Source organism: Ambystoma mexicanum, chromosome 3q, assembly GCF_040938575.1.
Source record: "Ambystoma mexicanum isolate Mex_15411 chromosome 3q, UKY_AmexF1_1, whole genome shotgun sequence".
Lineage (NCBI taxonomy): Eukaryota > Metazoa > Chordata > Amphibia > Caudata > Ambystomatidae > Ambystoma > Ambystoma mexicanum.
The window spans coordinates 573,968,703-573,985,636 of record NC_090926.1 but is presented as its reverse complement, the minus strand read 5'-3'; the positions used below and the strand labels follow the sequence as shown (position 1 = coordinate 573,985,636).

The window sequence follows — 16,934 nt, the reverse complement described above, 5'->3', positions numbered from 1 at the left end:
TTGGTTTTAAACTGGCTAAAAGTGAGCAGCAGCCAGGCGTCTAACAGTGGGTATTTACAGCGCTCAACGCTCAATAGACATAGTAAAGTTACTGAACTGAGCTCCTTTTTCCACCAAGCTATAAACCGACATATCTTCATAAATGCGCCATCGTGTTCATTGATGCGTGAATATTGCTGGGTTTGTCATAGTGCAACGTCAAACGAAGGGGGCGCATATATTTTCCGAATCAGACGGGAAGAATATGCAGGTGTATTATACAATAACAAAGAACCTTTAAAACTATTTAGTAATCTTATAACCATAATTTACTCACAGCTAACGTTATACATTGAAGCGCAGTTCCTGCTAGGTTAATTTTTAAAAAAGCGACTTCCAACCCGCTTTTGCCTGTCTGCGAAGCGTTATTTGAATATAGTGTATGATGGCCGCCACGCAGACAAAACACTTCCGGCCTTCTTCCGGGTCGAGGTGCTAGGTGTTCGGAGATTTCTAGAACTTTACGTTGTTTTTCTACGTGTGCTGTCTATTACATTGCGTTTTGCTTGAATGTGTGTGGTTCGTTTTCTTCCATCTCTTCGAGGTTATTTTGCTGCTTGTAATATGTTCGGAATGCGCAGCAGAGCTTCCTATCTCTACAGTGCTCCCAGTTTGCACTATGGTCGAAGCATTAGTACATGTGCCCGTCAGGTAAGGCTCTGCATGCTAGACTAAAAACATACTTGCCAACATTCCGTGACCAAAAAGATGTAGGTTTTTTCCAAGTTTCATAAATAATAATTCGCATATCAATGACATCACAGGAAAATACAAAACATACAAACAGCACAAAATGGAAAGATGTTGAAATGTTAAAAATGTATAATTCTGAATGGTCATTTAACACCAAATTTTCAGCAGATGCTGTGTGATAGTTTTACGCTCTGCCACTTGCTTTCACTGATGGTTCACCTAAGGGTTCTCACGGCAAGAGTGCAGTACAGAGTCAAGTAGCTGTCAGGTCAATGGATTGGTCTGAGTCCAATCAAAGTAATCACCTACCGGTCCACTGTATAGACAGACTAATGTGTTGCATGCTTTGTCCTGGAGCCTGCCTTCGAGTCACATAAATTACTTGCCACTGTAAAAAGCAGTAGGATCTGTCACTAAAATCTGTAGGTGGTAAGACTGCTTCAAAAGCAGTAGCCTACTGCCTAAGTCTGTAGGCTTGGCAAGTATGTAAAAATGGGTTATACATGTATTTGAAATTTAAAAACCCTGACATACCACTACCAACATCTTGGGATCAAACCTAGCGCTGCATCGTTTTCTAAAATATATGTTCATAAATGTTGAGTGTAGTCTTTAGATTGCCCTTTACGTAGTACAAAGTTAGATGGGTCACTACTAAAGCATTAGCAAAAATGCGTGGCCTGTGCAGTGAGTGGCATAACGACATAAACATACATTAGCAAAGCCAACAGTTTGGGCGTGTGTGAGCATCTAATAGCAGTGCCTGCAAATTGCCTAATACTTGATACACCTGGTAAATCAATGTGTGGGCCAAAAACCAAACACCCACAAGCTTTGTGTCGTCTCCAACATCCAGTACTCGTATAATCCGAAGAGATGCAACAAAATGCACCAAAACGGAAGATCCCGCAACTTCATGTTGGCTGCAATAAGCTAGCACCCAAAAGATAGTTTGCTGCTGCGCCTGCCAGAAAAACATAGGTTTCAACTCTGTGCTACTAAAAAGGAAAAATAATCCCAAAACATGATGGTCCTAATTCTGGTCAATCACAAATGTAATCCTGATTCCACCTCAATGTGATTCAAACATGTAACCTATAGATTGCATTCTATGCTCAGTCAGCAGCATTCTCTCAACCCTCTCATTTTAGCTGGCAAAGCTTAACTCTTTCCTTCGCCTCTAACCTGCCTCTGTCCCTCACTTCCTATGCCTCCACTCTAGCACTTCACCCATCATGGTCCCATCCTAAGTGCAGATGGCCGTACTGCCTAGCTACACTTAAAGATGTCCAAAGTTGGTTGTCCTTCATCTATGTATGACCACTTATCGGGGTACAGCCTTGGAGCAGCAGCGAAGGTGCAGAGATAATGTGGTGCATTCCTGTCCTGGTGTAAAGTGGGTTGGACATGAGCCTAAAATACTGGCAAGCCTTCAGATTGGCCAGCGATGCCTGTTGACTGGAACCAAAGCAATCCTGAGTGTTCTCCTGTGAAGGAGAAAGCAAGATGCATGTAGCACATTTTTTGAGTGTTCCTCCCTTCCAGGAAAGTGCTGCACCAGAGACCACTGCTGCACAAGCAAGAGCTAATAAGAATGGAGGAAGGTGGCATTGGGAGACGTGCAAGTCTCACCGCAGTTTGTTAGTGTAGGTAACTGGCATAAAGCCTAGCTTCATCACGGAATGGCCAAGTAACCACCTTTGGTTGACCCGGAAATACTTTCCGGGAGCTGAGCCCGCACACATACTGGCATTCTGTTCTACTGTCCCGTGGAGAGTATAGTTCCACCTCCTATCTGTGTCCAGTTCTTCGAGTCACTAGGGGAGTCGAGGGATGGCACACCTTGCTCACCAAGTAGCGAGGGAACGATGAACATTTAAGCTCTTTTATGTTTCAATCAAGGTGGTGGCTAATCAATGATACACATATTAAAGCGCAACTTGCAAGCATGTCCTGGGGGCTGCCCTGCCCTACCTGCAATACTCACCAGCCACACCTTGCATCTCTGTTATGTGGTATTTGCGCTTCAGAACAGATGAAAAGCCGCCCTACCCGATAGACTCCCTAACGGAGCAAAGGGGAGCCACCCAGCAAGATCAAAATTGCTCTACACCAAAAGAAATGCTTGCTTACCATTTCTCAAGCATGTGAAATGTTTAAATGACAGTCCCCAAGCGGTAAGAAGGCACTTCTACGAGCAGTTAATTTAACCTGGAAGCACTGACATTGATTTTCCCATTGAAAAACTGTTCAAATCAGGCCCATACTGTTTACTGAAGGATAGCATTGCCACACAGTTTTGTTTTTGCGTGTCTTTATGACTTGACTGAAAAGCTGCATAACGCATAGATTTTTTAGTCTGACGTTTTGCATTCATATATTTGTATTCTTCCGTTCCAAATAGGGAAAGCAAAGTTACTGTCATAATATACGTTTTCATATATTTGTCATTTCAGTAAACAATGTGATTTGTGTACAAAATCCCGTGAACACACAGAACAGTGCTCAACATCTGCAAGCACTGTCCTCTGTGTGTTTGCAGGATTTAGCTTGAACTTCAGATTTCTAGCTCCCCGCCGTCAGCAATGCGGTGCATGCCTGCTGCGGGCAGCTAGAAATCCTGAATGCGAGCAAAATCCTACAAACACACAGAGGACAGTGCTCACGTCGGAGAGGGTCTTGGGGCTGAAGACCCTGATATCCTCTTCGATGTGAACACTGTGGGGGTTTCATGTCCCATTGCAAGTTTCTTATTTGAACACTTTACAGTTGGTTTAAAAGCAGCGGGGAAGGAAAACAACGGAAAGGGAATAAATGAAAGGACAAAATCAGAGGTGGGGTGAGCCAGACAATTTGTGTGAAGCCAAGCACAAGCAGTTGGATTGCGGGGCAAGCATCTGCATGACCCCTGGGCAGGAATGGGTGGAATTAGCCATGATGATTAGCATTGGCTAGGGGCAGGGAATGGGAGGGATTCAACAACTTAACAACTGTGTATCCCTCCTCAAATGTCATCTCCATTGGAAATGCATTACAAACCCTCATTCAAAGGCCATATTTGAAGCTCTTATGTTAAAGCTCTTATTTTAATGACAATAGTTTTGGCTTGAAGGTAGCGTTTTCAGCACCACCTAAAGGCCCAAACTAAAAACGATTCAATATTTTGTAGCTGCAGGGGATGTGGGGGAGGAACTTAGCTTGCTTCTAAGATCCGAGCCAGAAAGCTCCTAACACAAATACTTGCTGTCGTGCCTCACCTCCACCAACACCACAAAACCAATCCAGGTATCTCAAATTTGGCAGCTATGCCACGAGATAACATTATTTCTGATGAGGTGACGCTTGGATTTTAGCCCAGTCTACGCTGTAGGCACCCGCCTCCCTGTCTGCTCCACGCTAGGATTTAAATGACTAAAATACTACTCTATTTTGCCTACAAGACTTGAAAAGTCTGCATCACCTTCTAAACCAACCTTACAAATATGTAGATCCTTACTTTAAGCAAATATTATTACAACTGCGTGGAGATCAACCCGATAGCTCATCTGCACTACTGAAAGTAATGGAGCAAATGGAAAATGGAGATGGCAACGATACAGTAACACAGGATGGTGCTGGGTTTATGTCTCGGCGCGCAAAATAAATACATTTGCGTGCCATCAAAAGTTCTGAAAAAAGACAAAAAGAAGCAGCGCTTCTAACAAAAGCTAACACAAATAAACAGAATTCTTTAAAAATAGATTCTACCCCTGATAAACTTATAGACAAAAAAATATCAAATATAGAGGGATGCAATGGCAGCAATGATGAACAGCCCATTGATGTTGATCAGCTTTCTGCTGAAAGCCAACCTGTATTGTTACCTGTATTGTTACCTGATAATGCAGCGAAATGGAGTTAGCTATCAACATCAAATTTGGGTGCTGCGAAACTGGCACTTCTAACCCCGAAGCTCTCCCAAGATGTGCTATCAGCCATCCCACGAGCCAAAACAACAATGAGCTCCACGGAGTGCGCAAATGGTGGTCCTGCGACACCTTTTCTGAATGTTAAGAAACAAAAAATCTGAAACGCCTACTTTCCAACTGAAGGAAGGAGGTGCACATTTATTGCTTCAACATCCCCCATGAAGATACCGCTTTCAAAGAACGGCAGTGGCAAAATATCTCAAGCTATCCCTAAGCTCATGATATGCCAGATAATCGGAGATCATATCTCGAGGCATGTGGTACTAAACAAAGGGATAGGGACATTAATCCCTCACCTGACCAAAGAGAATTCATTATGGTCAGTGGCGCTAGCAAAGCAAGGCACTTGTCGGAGACCACTGTTGCAGCGCAAATGGCCAACTTGGTAAATAATGACCTAAGTAGAGTCAGTTTGCTGGCATTCCCTGACACGGCCCCATTAGAGATTACTACGAATCCCATATTGACGAGTCAGAGTAATGATAACACCCACTAACTGCACTGGTTACCTGGCCACCCTTTCTGATTCTCGGGCCCAGACCCAGCCAGTTGCCCACCTGCATTGCCTCCCTGACAACCCCTGCACCTGGGACTGTTTTATGTATCCCTACAGTCCCTCTACCAGCTCTTATCTCTGCACTTACCTTGCACTTGCCACCAGTGGCCACTTTTATTTATCTTATTTATTCTACTATCCTATGTACTGCACTTTCCCCTCTACCTTCCCCCTCACACTTTTCCCTTTTCCCCCTCCACTTGCACTTGTGTGATCTGAATGTCACCTGGCCTAGTAGGATCGCTGTTCTGTCTTCTCTTTGTTCCCCCTCCCTTGCCTCGTCGCGCCTTGCAACACTTGTGTATAGGCGCGTTATAAATACCATATCATATCACTCTCATGGGGTGGGGATTTCAAGGGTATACCTTTCATCCCTCTGTAATGACAGTAAAATCGAAATGCGTCCGCAAGTCCTAAGAACTCAGCGTAAGGCCCTGGCGGAGGGGCTGATTACTTCAGAAGCTTTAATCAAAGAAATCCCTCCAAATACAGTTGAAGTAGCCCCTCTGTCCCGCTGCAATATTGAGAACCCAGTTCCTTTTCCATCCACCGGGACCTTGACTAAAGCCCCTAATGTCCTAATTCCTTCTGTGGGCCCAAGTCTAAGTTCTTTAACAAACACCCATAATACCTTGAACGAAGATTTCATCATTGACTTGTAAGGCAATACCGAATTGCTTGACAAGACCCATATTAATCGCCCTTACTTCCTTGATTTAATTACTTGTATCCCGCAGTTAAGAAGCTAAACCAACGCAGATCTTGTAAGGATTTCCTTAGCCTGACAGAATAATTACCGAATGCTCTGCTGTCTTCCGTCTGCATCTATTTTGAAGTTTATTTGGTCACGTAGATCTGAACTTAACGATTTGGTGATCGTACTATTTACATTTAGTAATGAAATTATAGCACTGGAATTTCTTTATCAACCTTTACCTGGACAAGAAATTAATGAGGGCAGACCTCTAGGTGAAATACCTAACATTAATGATGAGAACCAATGTATAGCCCACCTGCTAGCAGGGAAAAACAAGGAAATTATATGGCTTGAACCTCTTTTAAGAATGATGTTAAATACGAAAATGGCGATTCCATCGGCTTAGCCATCCAAAGAGTTTACTATTAATTCTTGGAACTCCTGTGGGTTTCGTAACCTCCAAAAGTGGTTTGCTGCACTAGCACCGCCCCAACTTCCCGGTGCAATGCTGATCCAGGAAACCATGAAAATGGAGGCACTGATAATACCAGGGTATAGAACCTTTTGCGCACATGCGAGTAGGGAAAATGATGGCCGTCCTACAGGATGACTGGCAATTGCCATCAATAACAGCGCATGTCGCTTGCAACTAGTGTGGGAAACCGGTAACATCCTGGCTGTAGTGTTGAACTTACATAAAAATAAATTCAAACCTATTTTTTTAGTAAGTTTATATTGGAATCCAGCTGATATCGCAATTTACCTTATGTTTGATGAAATAGATAAATGCCTGGAATGTATATTTATGAAAGAAGGAGATTTAGAAATTTTTTTCTTTTTTAATTTTTTTTTTTATTATTGTATTTATCCAGTTTTCTGGATTTTAACAAAGACTCAGTGTTGTTTTGATCAGACGATTACTTGGGCTGACACCCCTTGTGAGCACTGCGCTAAGGCGTCCTGTAGAATTTTTGCTGCTGCAATGGACCAGTTTGTTTTCTGGCCGCTTATTAGACGGACCCACCATGTTTCCTCTTCACTCACGACATGAGTTTCCAGGAGTGGGTGTAGGTAAGTTTGTCGAGCCTGTTCGGTCCCAGGACACTGGAGTAGCAGATGTCTAACTGTTTCTGTGTCGGCTTTGCAGAGACCTCAGATTTTGGAGGGCGACTGACCTCTCATGAACAATATCTCGTTGGTATGTAGCAAGTTTAGACGTGCTCTTAGGAGGAATTGCCGCAATGGTTTGCTTGGGAATCTTCTGAGTAGTTGTGTTGTTTGGTTTAACTTCTTTGGGCTTTGGGGAAAAAGAGCCAGTGTTTTGTTTCCTTTGGCGCTCTCTTGGGTGTCAATCCAGTCCGCCTCTTCCAGTTTTTTTTAAATTTTGTTTGGATTCTTGATGAGATCCTCGTTGGAGCATCCAATTTCGGCCAACTTCGATTGTATTTGCTCAGCCCATTTGACAATCATCCTGCAAGTGCCTGCTTTGATCTCCAGGTCTATTAGGTTGTAGAGGCAGGGCGCATCGGGAAGAATTGTTTTCCTGTACAAGGATATGCTCGCTAGGTTCACTTTAGCGCTTAGTGAAGAGAGGCCCAGTTCTCGCCTGATTGCTTCGATCTGGGTAGAATTCGGCAGGTTCAGGACTGCTTTCCAGAAGAAGCCCTCAAGTTTTTTCCATATTGTAGTTGGAATAGCTGGCATCGCCTCTGCTCCATACGTCAAGGCAGGTATCACCTTGGCTTTGTAGAACCTTATTGTAGGTATCAGTGAGAAATGCCCAAATTTCTTATCCAGAAGTCGGGCTTGGGAGGTCAGTCATCTGGTTTTCCTCCAAAGATCGTTTTGCATGGCTGATTCTGTGGGAGTGCTGTCTATTATTGTTCCCAGGTATCTGAAGTTTTTCACTACTTCAACGTTAACTTTTTCCAGGCTCCAGTTGAAGCGGTTCGATCTTCTGGGTTTTTTTTCCAGTATGAGGACTTTTGTTTTTGCTTTGTTTATAAGAAGGTTTGCCTGCTTGATGTAGTCTGCCAGGTCGGTCATTTGTCTCTGGAGTCCGATTTCTGTTCTATCCAGTAAGGTGATGTCGTCGGCGTATAGCAGGCGTGCTGTTGGCACGTTGCCGATTTTGGGAGGGAATGATCTGGAGCTCTTGTTTGCTTCTTTCAGGTCACCAATGAATGCTATGAAGAGTTCTGGTGCCAGCGGGCACCCCTGTTTCACTCCTCGTTTGGTCGAGATCTCTCCCGAGAGTAAGCCCTGCTGGTTTAACTTGACCCTCATGGTGGTGTCCTTGTGGAGGGCTTTTATTGGGGCGAGGATGTTCGGGGGGCAATCCCATGCTATTAACTTCTCCCATAGCTTTGTTCGATCCACCAGGTCAAATGCTTGCGATAGGTCTATAAACGAGAGAAAAACTCTCGATGTGGTTTGAAGGGTCTTGCTTTTGATAATGCTAAGTAGCATGATGTTTACCGTGGCGGATGAGTTTTTCTTGAAACCTGCTTGAAATGGATCGGCACAAGGAGCAGCCTTCGCCCATTTTTGGAATCGTTTTAGCAGCAATGACCCGTATATCTCCCCGATTGTGTCCAGGAGTGCGATAAGTCGGTAATTCTGTGGATCTGACTTTGCTCCCTTTTTGTAGATGGGGACCACTGTGGCCGAAGTCGAGGACCTCGGGATGGATCTAGTGTTTGAGCAGTTGCTGAACACCTGGCTGATAAAGGGGACCCAATTTTCGGCATGTAATTTCAGGTTGGTGTTTGTGATCCCGTCTGGGCCGGGTGCTCGCGAGGCTTTGAGTTTTCTGAGTGCGTCTTGGATGTCTTCTTTGTCAGAAACGTTTATCCACTCTGTTTCAGCCTCAGCTTGAATTGAGGGTAGCGCTGTTGGTGGTTCCTGAAACAGATCGGTGAAGTAAGTTTTCCAGTTTTCTTCACTTACTGCGTTGCATGGGATTATTTGGTTTGAAGGACCCGCTTGGTTTAGCAGTTTCCAGAATTCTCTGGCATCTTTTCCAGCCCCCTTTTTCAGCATGGCTTCTGAATCGTTTTGGTATAGGATTATGCGATGGTTTTTTATCCAGGCTTTGTATTTTTTCGTTTCCACTGTCAGTTCTTCTTGCAGTGCTTCTGAGTAGTTAATTTTGATCCGCCTTTTTAATCTTCTTAGTGCTGCCCTTCTTTCCACCACCTGTTTGTCGAAGTTGTGAGTTTTGGTCATGGCCGTGGATTTTTTCCCTTTCGAAGTGACTTTGAAGGGGCTTAAGAGCGGTTGGTAGTCTATTGATGAGCAACCCGCTCTGTATTTTGATGTTAATTGGTCGATGCGTTCTTCCGTTAATCTGAGACGTGTCCCTTGATTGTTGCTTTCGACCGAGCAGCCCATCAAGGTGTTTTTTCCTCTTACTGAGTTCCAAGTGGCTTGGAGTAAGTTGTGATCGCTCGCTTCTGTTTCGATCACTTCAAATGAGGACATCACCTTCTGTGTTTCTGAGGATGTGAAGATGTAATCTATTGTGGCAGACTTTTTCATTCTTTCCCATGTCGGGAGTCTGTTTGGGTTGGGGAAGGACTGGGCCATACTGAAAAACCCTCTTGACGCCATCAAGTCGTTCCATTGAGCTCCTCGATCTTCAGTTTTGCTCTTTCTGTTCGCTGCTCTTGGCCATACCGTTCTTGTCTGACAGGTGGCGTTTAAATCTCCACATATAATTATGTGGGCAGTGTTTTCATCCACACGGAGGGTGTCGATTGCTGTTTCGATCAGTTTGAGGAACTTTGCGTCCGAGATTACTTGAGGGTTCCAGTACGCCACGATGATTCCTAGGTTGACCATCAAAACCGCTTCTTTTTTTGGTTTTTCCCTCGCTGGTTTATTGTCCCACGACAGGGAGGCTACCAGATGATGTTTGGAGGTTTCTAGAACTTTTGATATGCTGATTCCGCTGCCTGCATGGACCGCCAGAAGGATTCCTGATGATGGCCGGCCAAGGCGGCTTTTCACAGCCGGGGCGAGCCGTAAACCATGTTTCTTGTAGGGCCAAAATGTCAAACTGCCCTAGATTGATTCCTCCTTTTTGCGTCAGGTGTTTAAACCCACACGTGTTCCATGATCCTAGTTTTAAGATGGTAACTGCAGCCCCGGGAAATTCTTCTCTTTTCGCCCGGTCCGGCCCTGCTGCAGGGGCCTCGGGTTGCTATTTTTTTGAGGCTATTGAGAGAGCTTTCGGCAGCCTGGACCAGAACAAGTTCCTTTTGTTTTGAACCTCCTGTATCGCTGGGTGCTCTGTGGTTCTGTCGTTGCTTTGTTTTGGGGTCAATAACACGTCCGGGGATTTGGATTCACAAGTTCTAGCTTGGGTGTGGATCTGCCGCTTTTGCTCTATCGCCTTTGCTTTTGCCTCCCTTGCTTCTTTGGCCCTGACTTCCATGTTGAAATTGTGGTCTGAATCTTGTTCTCTCATGTTGTTACGCTCAAGGGCGTTTTGGGATGAGTTTCTCCGGTAAGGTGCTGAGTTGGTGCTCTCTTGGTTAGTTTTGTGGTATCGTCTTAACGGGGAGACTATTTTCTTTGCTCTCCAGCGTGGGGTGCGTGAGTAAGAGTCTGAGTGTAGTCTCCTCAGTTTTGGAGTTAGTTGACGTCTTAGTTGCGGAGTTCTGGACTTTTCTCTCCACCGTGATGCAGCGCCTCTGGTCTCCGACCAATCAAGTATCCTGATTCCGTACTTATGTAGCTCTCTTTGGACCTCCTCAAAGTCTTTTATCTGGAAAGACGGTTTTAGATGCATGTATGCTTTTGCTATTGCCTTTTTGTGGTACGGTTCTACCAATGCCAGGTCTTCTGACCTCAATTTTTTTTAGCGTGTTTGTTTTTCTGAAGATTCTGAGTAGAGTGTTTCTGTTCAAAGTTTGGGGATCTTTGTTCCAGGCTTTCTGTTCAAGTTTGTACGTCGTTGTTTGCAGCTCTGGTCTTTGTGTTGTCTGTTTGTTCGGAAGATGTGTTGTTATCTGTCTTCCTTGGTCTCTTAGTTTTTCACGGGAACTCGACCGGATTGTCTCCCCTCGGGTTTTTGATGTTTCCGCCGGGGGTGCAGCTGTTTTTTGTTTGGAGGGCTGTTTCCAGTGGCTCTTTTCATTTGCTCCTTCCAGGGGGCTTTTGACAGCTGGCACTGGGTTTCTCTTCGACCTGGGTTGTGATGATCCAGAGCTCCCGTTTCCCCCCGTCTGTGGCGGGTTGGGTGAATAGACTTTATCAGATGTCAAGTCTATTGGGTCGAAATCGACCGTTGGATCCAAGTGCTGGGAGATGTTCATCGCATCCTTGTCCCTCAGAAAGTCCTCAACCGATTTCGGTGATGTTGGTATTGGCTGGTTTTCGGACGATTTTTCAATTGGAGCAGGGGCTGTAGGATTTCTGTTACCCGGTGGAGTTTTTTTCTTGGCAGTCGGCTCTTGGGAGATCCGTCCGATTTCCGAGGTTGGCGTAGGCGGGACTCCGAGAGTTAGTACAATTTGTGCAGGGTCAGGCCCAGGGGTTGTTGTCCTGTTGTTGAGCTTTCTGGTGTTGATGCCAGTGCTTTTATTGTCGTCGGCCGAAGCGGGATGGGCTTAGGGTTGGTTGAGGGCGCTCTAAAAAGCGTAAAGTTCCCTTCCCGCTTTTGTTTTAATGTTGTGGACAGGTTTTCATGCTGTGCCCCTCGGTGGGCAACGGGGTTCGGTTTGTGAGGCGGTATTTGTCCTTAGGTAGTTCTTTGCGGCATCGCTTTTTGGTAACTGCCTGTCCTGTCCCGTGTGGGCTAATGAGCACTCTGAGACAGATGTGATCTTTTCGTTTGTGCGGACCTCCAGGGCTGTTATATATCCTTCAAGAAAAAGCAATTTGGTGTGAGTCATTGCTAGCAGGGTGGTCTGGTCTTTCAGCGAATCGCTCAATGCCTCGGAGAGCTATTGTTATTGCTGACATGAAAGCTAAGGTGTCATGTTTCCTACCAGGAGTCTCCTGTTTACTTTGTTGAGCCACCTCGCTGCTTCTTCTGGCTTTGTTTGGTGTTGCAAAGATCTCGTCCAGCGATAGTTGTTGCGACACTTGATGGAATATGAGGTAGCAGAGTTTGTTCAGTTTCTGGTTTGCTGCCTCCTGGTGTTTTTTGTCAAGAGGGGTCCGAGGATTTAAACTTACCCCCTCTGTCTGGATTGGGATATCCTCTGAGGTTTGGCATGTTGCTGCCCTCGGTGACTCTGCTCCGGACTTTCGGCATTTCCCTGGTTCTGGCAGGTTTGGCTTCCTTGTGAGTCCGAAGATGGGCGTATGTGTCCAGGGGTCAACCGTTCCCGGGTGCCCGGGGACTGTGTTGTTTGGTGCTGGAAGGGGGGTCGATCGTTCTTAGCGCCCTGAGTGCTTGAGTCGGAGGGGAACACTGACGGGTCTGCCTTCTCTTTCTGAGTGCTTGAGGGCAGGGACTTCCTCAGTGTTCTCGGTGTTACAGCGTCGGGGTTCTCAATCGCGGGTGCTGAGATGGTTTCGCTGAGTTGCTGATCCTGGCGGTCTAGGCCGCCCAGTTCACTGCAGCCCGTTGATGCCAACTCAACAGTGACGTCCTCTGTTGCACTGGGTGGAGGTGTAGCCTGGGTTGACCAGTTCTCACTGTTTGGGCCAAGAGGTAGGGTTTCTGCCCGTAGGGGCTGCCTGAGGTCCATGCTTCCCTCTGTTTTCCTCATTTTAGAGGAAGGAGCTGGGTCAGTGATTGCTTCGAGAATGTCTGCATGCGAGATTTCTTCGTCGATGACATGTTTTCTTTTGCCCAGACGGTTAAAGAAATCTTTCACCGTCATGCCCAGCTGATTTTTACCGTGTGCGGTCTTCACGGGTCCACTCTGCCTGGCTTTATTGTTAATTTTTTTTTTTGTTGTTGTTGCGAGGAGTTCAGTGTGAACTTGTGGGTTAATGAACTTATGGTGATTTCTTTGTTTTTTGGTGTTGTGTTTTTTTTCTTATTTTTTTTTTTGTTAATGTTCGGGTAGGATTGACTTTCTGCTTAGATGTCGAGTGGCCTCGCGTGGAGGGTGGCGTGGGAGAGGGAATGCTGTTCACCTCCTCGATCTCTGCCCAATCCCCCTCCATTATCAAGACTCTCTCGCCGTTTGTGCCCAGAGGGCCGATTGAGTTGGAGGATGAAGCGGCAGTGCTTGGACTTGCCGTTGGGGGAGCTCTTTTAGATGAAACGTGGATCAGCGCCGTGATTACCAGAGGTGTTTCTTCCCTTGCTTCGACCAGTCCATGAGCTGGGCCTTCCTCCTCTGCCACCACTGAGGCTCCGAACGCCACCACCTCCGCGGACAAAGGCGGCGGCATCGAGGCGCTCAAGGGACAGGTAGGAGTCTCTGTGTCCGCCCCAGCGTATGCAGCGAGCAGAGCCCTTGGGGCGCTTCCAATGTGGAGGACACTCTGCCTCGCGCTCAGAGGGCCATGCTCCAGGTCTTTCGTTGTCGGCGTCCCCATCCGACCTTGTGCTGGCAGCGGAGCATGAGCGCCGTTCGTGTCTGGAGGTGCAGGTTCGTGCCGGTCCGACACGAGTTTCGTGGTTGCATCTCCGGGCCTGCTTGGCGTCTTCTTGAGATGCATCTGTGCGAGCGGGTCTGCCGGGTTCCTCCCCGGCTCTGAACGGCGCTTGCTGCGAATCAGTGCTGCGATTGCTGACGTTGAGCTGCGTTCCGATCCCGGGGAATCGGAAGTGGTTTGATGGCTTTGGTAGCTTTGATAGCTTGGCGGGGAGGAAGGCTCTGTTGGAGGCGGCTCTGGGAGAGATGAGACGATCCCCGGTTCTTGTCCCTGATCCGAAATTGGACTCGGATCCGAGGGGTTTGCCACCCGCTGCTCGGGCGGTCCGGATAAGGAAAGGGGTGAGTGAGTACTTGGGAGGTGTGGTGGGGGTTTGGGCGCCATTTTCGAAATGTTACTGGGTTTTGAGCTTCTTAGAAGTCTTTTCGCCCCTTCCCCCTCCACCGACCGGAGGTTCATCAGGTTCATCAATGGGGAAGCTTCCATCCTCCCTCCCCTCCCTTCGCTGCTCGCTGGGACTTGCAGGGACTGCAAGGACTGCGACTCCCTCAGCGACTGGCTCCGCGGCCGCTCTGCGGCAGGAAGGGCTTTATATAGGGCCTCCCTTTTCAGTGGAGACAGTAGAGAGACTGCAGGTTGAATCAGGACCAGGAGAAAGGGTTGACTGCAAGGACTGCGACTCCCTCAGCGACTGGCTCCGCGGCCGCTCTGCGGCAGGAAGGGCTTTATATAGGGCCTCCCTTTTCAGTGGAGACAGTAGAGAGACTGCAGGTTGAATCAGGACCAGGAGAAAGGGTTGACTGCAAGGACTGCGACTCCCTCAGCGACTGGCTCCGCGGCCGCTCCGCGGCAGGAAGGGCTTTATATAGGGCCTCCCTTTTCAGTGGAGACAGTAGAGAGACTGCAGGTTGAATCAGGACCAGGAGAAAGGGTTGACTGCAAGGACTGCGACTCCCTCAGCGACTGGCTCCGCGGCCGCTCTGCGGCAGGAAGGGCTTTATATAGGGCCTCCCTTTTCAGTGGAGACAGTAGAGAGACTGCAGGTTGAATCAGGACCAGGAGAAAGGGTTGACTGCAAGGACTGCGACTCCCTCAGCGACTGGCTCCGCGGCCGCTCCGCGGCAGGAAGGGCTTTATATAGGGCCTCCCTTTTCAGTGGAGACAGTAGAGAGACTGCAGGTTGAATCAGGACCAGGAGAAAGGGTTGACTGAAAGGACTGCGACTCCCTCAGCGACTGGCTCCGCGGCAGGAAGGGCTTTATATAGGGCCTCCCTTTTCAGTGGAGACAGTAGAGAGACTGCAGGTTGAATCAGGACCAGGAGAAAGGATTGACTGCAAGGACTGCGACTCCCTCCGCGACTGGCTCCGCGGCCGCTCCGCGGCAGGAAGGGCTTTATATAGGGCCTCCCTTTTCAGTGGAGACAGTAGAGAGACTGCAGGTTGAATCAGGACCAGGAGAAAGGGTTGACTGCAAGGACTGCGACTCCCTCAGCGACTGGCTCCGCGGCCGCTCTGCGGCAGGAAGGGCTCTATATAGGGCCTCCCTTTTCAGTGGAGACAGTAGAGAGACTGCAGGTTGAATCAGGACCAGGAGAAAGGGTTGACTGCAAGGACTGCGACTCCCTCAGCGACTGGCTCCGCTGAAATGAAATTATGAAATTATAATTGGTGGTGATTTTAATTCTTTTTGCAAACCAAGAAGTAGTTCTTTAGATTCCCAGACAAGTAGTGTTGACGGGGACAGCCTGTACAAGAGGCAGGAGGTGGATTGCATACTTTAATGATTGGGGTATGGATTTTGTGCACTGCAATGATAAAGGGCAGCAGTATATTTGGAGTCGTGGCTCAAAAAGTTCCATGATAGATTACTTTTGCATATCTTATAACATCCACTTAGTGGGTCCAGTGATCATTTATCCAATCAAGCACAGAGATCATGCTCTTGTATCTTTATGTGTCTATATCGATCACTCACGATTAGATCTCTCCCATGCATTGACCTTGCCAGAGATACATTGCAAAAGGATATCGCTCCTTTGGAACTCTGGGTTGTGCAAACAATTTGCTCAATATGTGTCTACTAATATCAAGACAAGCCAGAATTTCCTTATGGAGGAGTCTAGTTTGCTTATCTAAAGAGAATCCATTGTTGCCTCTATTATTGAGAATGCACTTAAACATTTTAGAAATAAACGTTCAGCAGCTGTCAAAAGCCCACCCCCACCACTTTGATCATATGTGCAAAGCTTTGAAAAGGGAAAAAAATACAGAGTTAAGAGTGTTACGACGTAATCAAGATGCTATTTCCAATTATCATTATGTTCGAAATCAGATTCTGCAGAAATACAAAAACAAAGTTGGAGACGCCCATATATTCATACCAAAGTTAATTGTGCATTGATGAAATCGATTTGCAGACATGATGCAAGGGCGATCTGGCAAACGATTAAACAATCACAATATGATGATACGGTATTGTCATAGAACATCATCTCGGCGGTAGATTTAAAACAAGTAGTTATCAGCCAGTGCCCTATGGTGCTTTGCACAACTAAAACGGTCGCTCCAGGAGATAAAATGGATGATTGGCAAACTTGCACTCTCCAAAGCCGCCAGTCCGGATGGGATTCCACCATGCGTATACAAGGCCAACCCTGCATTGTGGGCGAGTATACTCAAAATGAGGCTTGATGCAATTACTCATACGGGTAATATTCCTCAATCCTGGGTAACATCTACTGTTAATCCTATATTTAAAAAAGGAGACCCCTCGAGACCAGAGAACTATCGTCCTATCGCTTTAATTGATACTGAAGCCACATTTTTTTCCATACTGTTACTATACGATCTTGATAAACATATTGCACAGTATGAGCTTTATTCGAAATTTCAGACTGGTTTTAGGAAAGGAATGAGTACTACTCTCAACTCCACAGTCGTATCTCATATCTTGGCCGGAACAAAAAATAAGGGTTCTTATCCTGTATTCATGGCACTTATAGATTGTGTCCGCGGCCTTTGATACTGTCATTAGAAATATTCTATGGAGAAAGTTGGAGAAGCTAGGTATTCCGCCTACAATAATCTATTGGATAGTCCTACTCTACACTGACACTTCTTTTAGGATTAGGATAATTTACGAAGGGGTGACTACTGAGCCAATAAAAACATCCCTTGGCCTAAAACAGGGGTGCAACCTAGCGGCCACTAATTTCAACCTCTATATTGCCGACTTGGACCATGCATGGAAAGTAGAAATCTGTTTTCAATTAAACTTGGCGCATTGGTTAGCCTCCGCTGATGATATCGTCATATTTGATCCAACTCCCGCAGGCCTTCAAAGGAAAATATTTCTCTTCGAGGAATTTGCAAGAGCACATAATCTCAGTCCCAGTCCCACCAAAACGGCTATTT

The 16,934-nt window shown here is 46.6% G+C and overlaps 1 protein-coding gene across 2 annotated transcripts in view; it reads left to right on the top strand.

Moving 5' to 3' along the window:
- The first annotated feature begins 437 nt into the window (after positions 1 to 437).
- Positions 438 to 16,934, top strand: part of LOC138582748 (stress-70 protein, mitochondrial) — a 1,916,616-nt gene continuing 1,900,119 nt past the window's right edge. The window contains exon 1 of one of the 2 annotated variants that reach the window (XM_069654348.1): positions 438 to 690. In XM_069654348.1, the coding sequence (XP_069510449.1) occupies positions 550 to 690 (141 nt within the window). In that variant the 5' untranslated portion in view covers positions 438 to 549. The remainder of the gene's footprint in view (positions 691 to 16,934) is intronic. The other variant, XM_069654347.1, reaches the window with a different exon arrangement.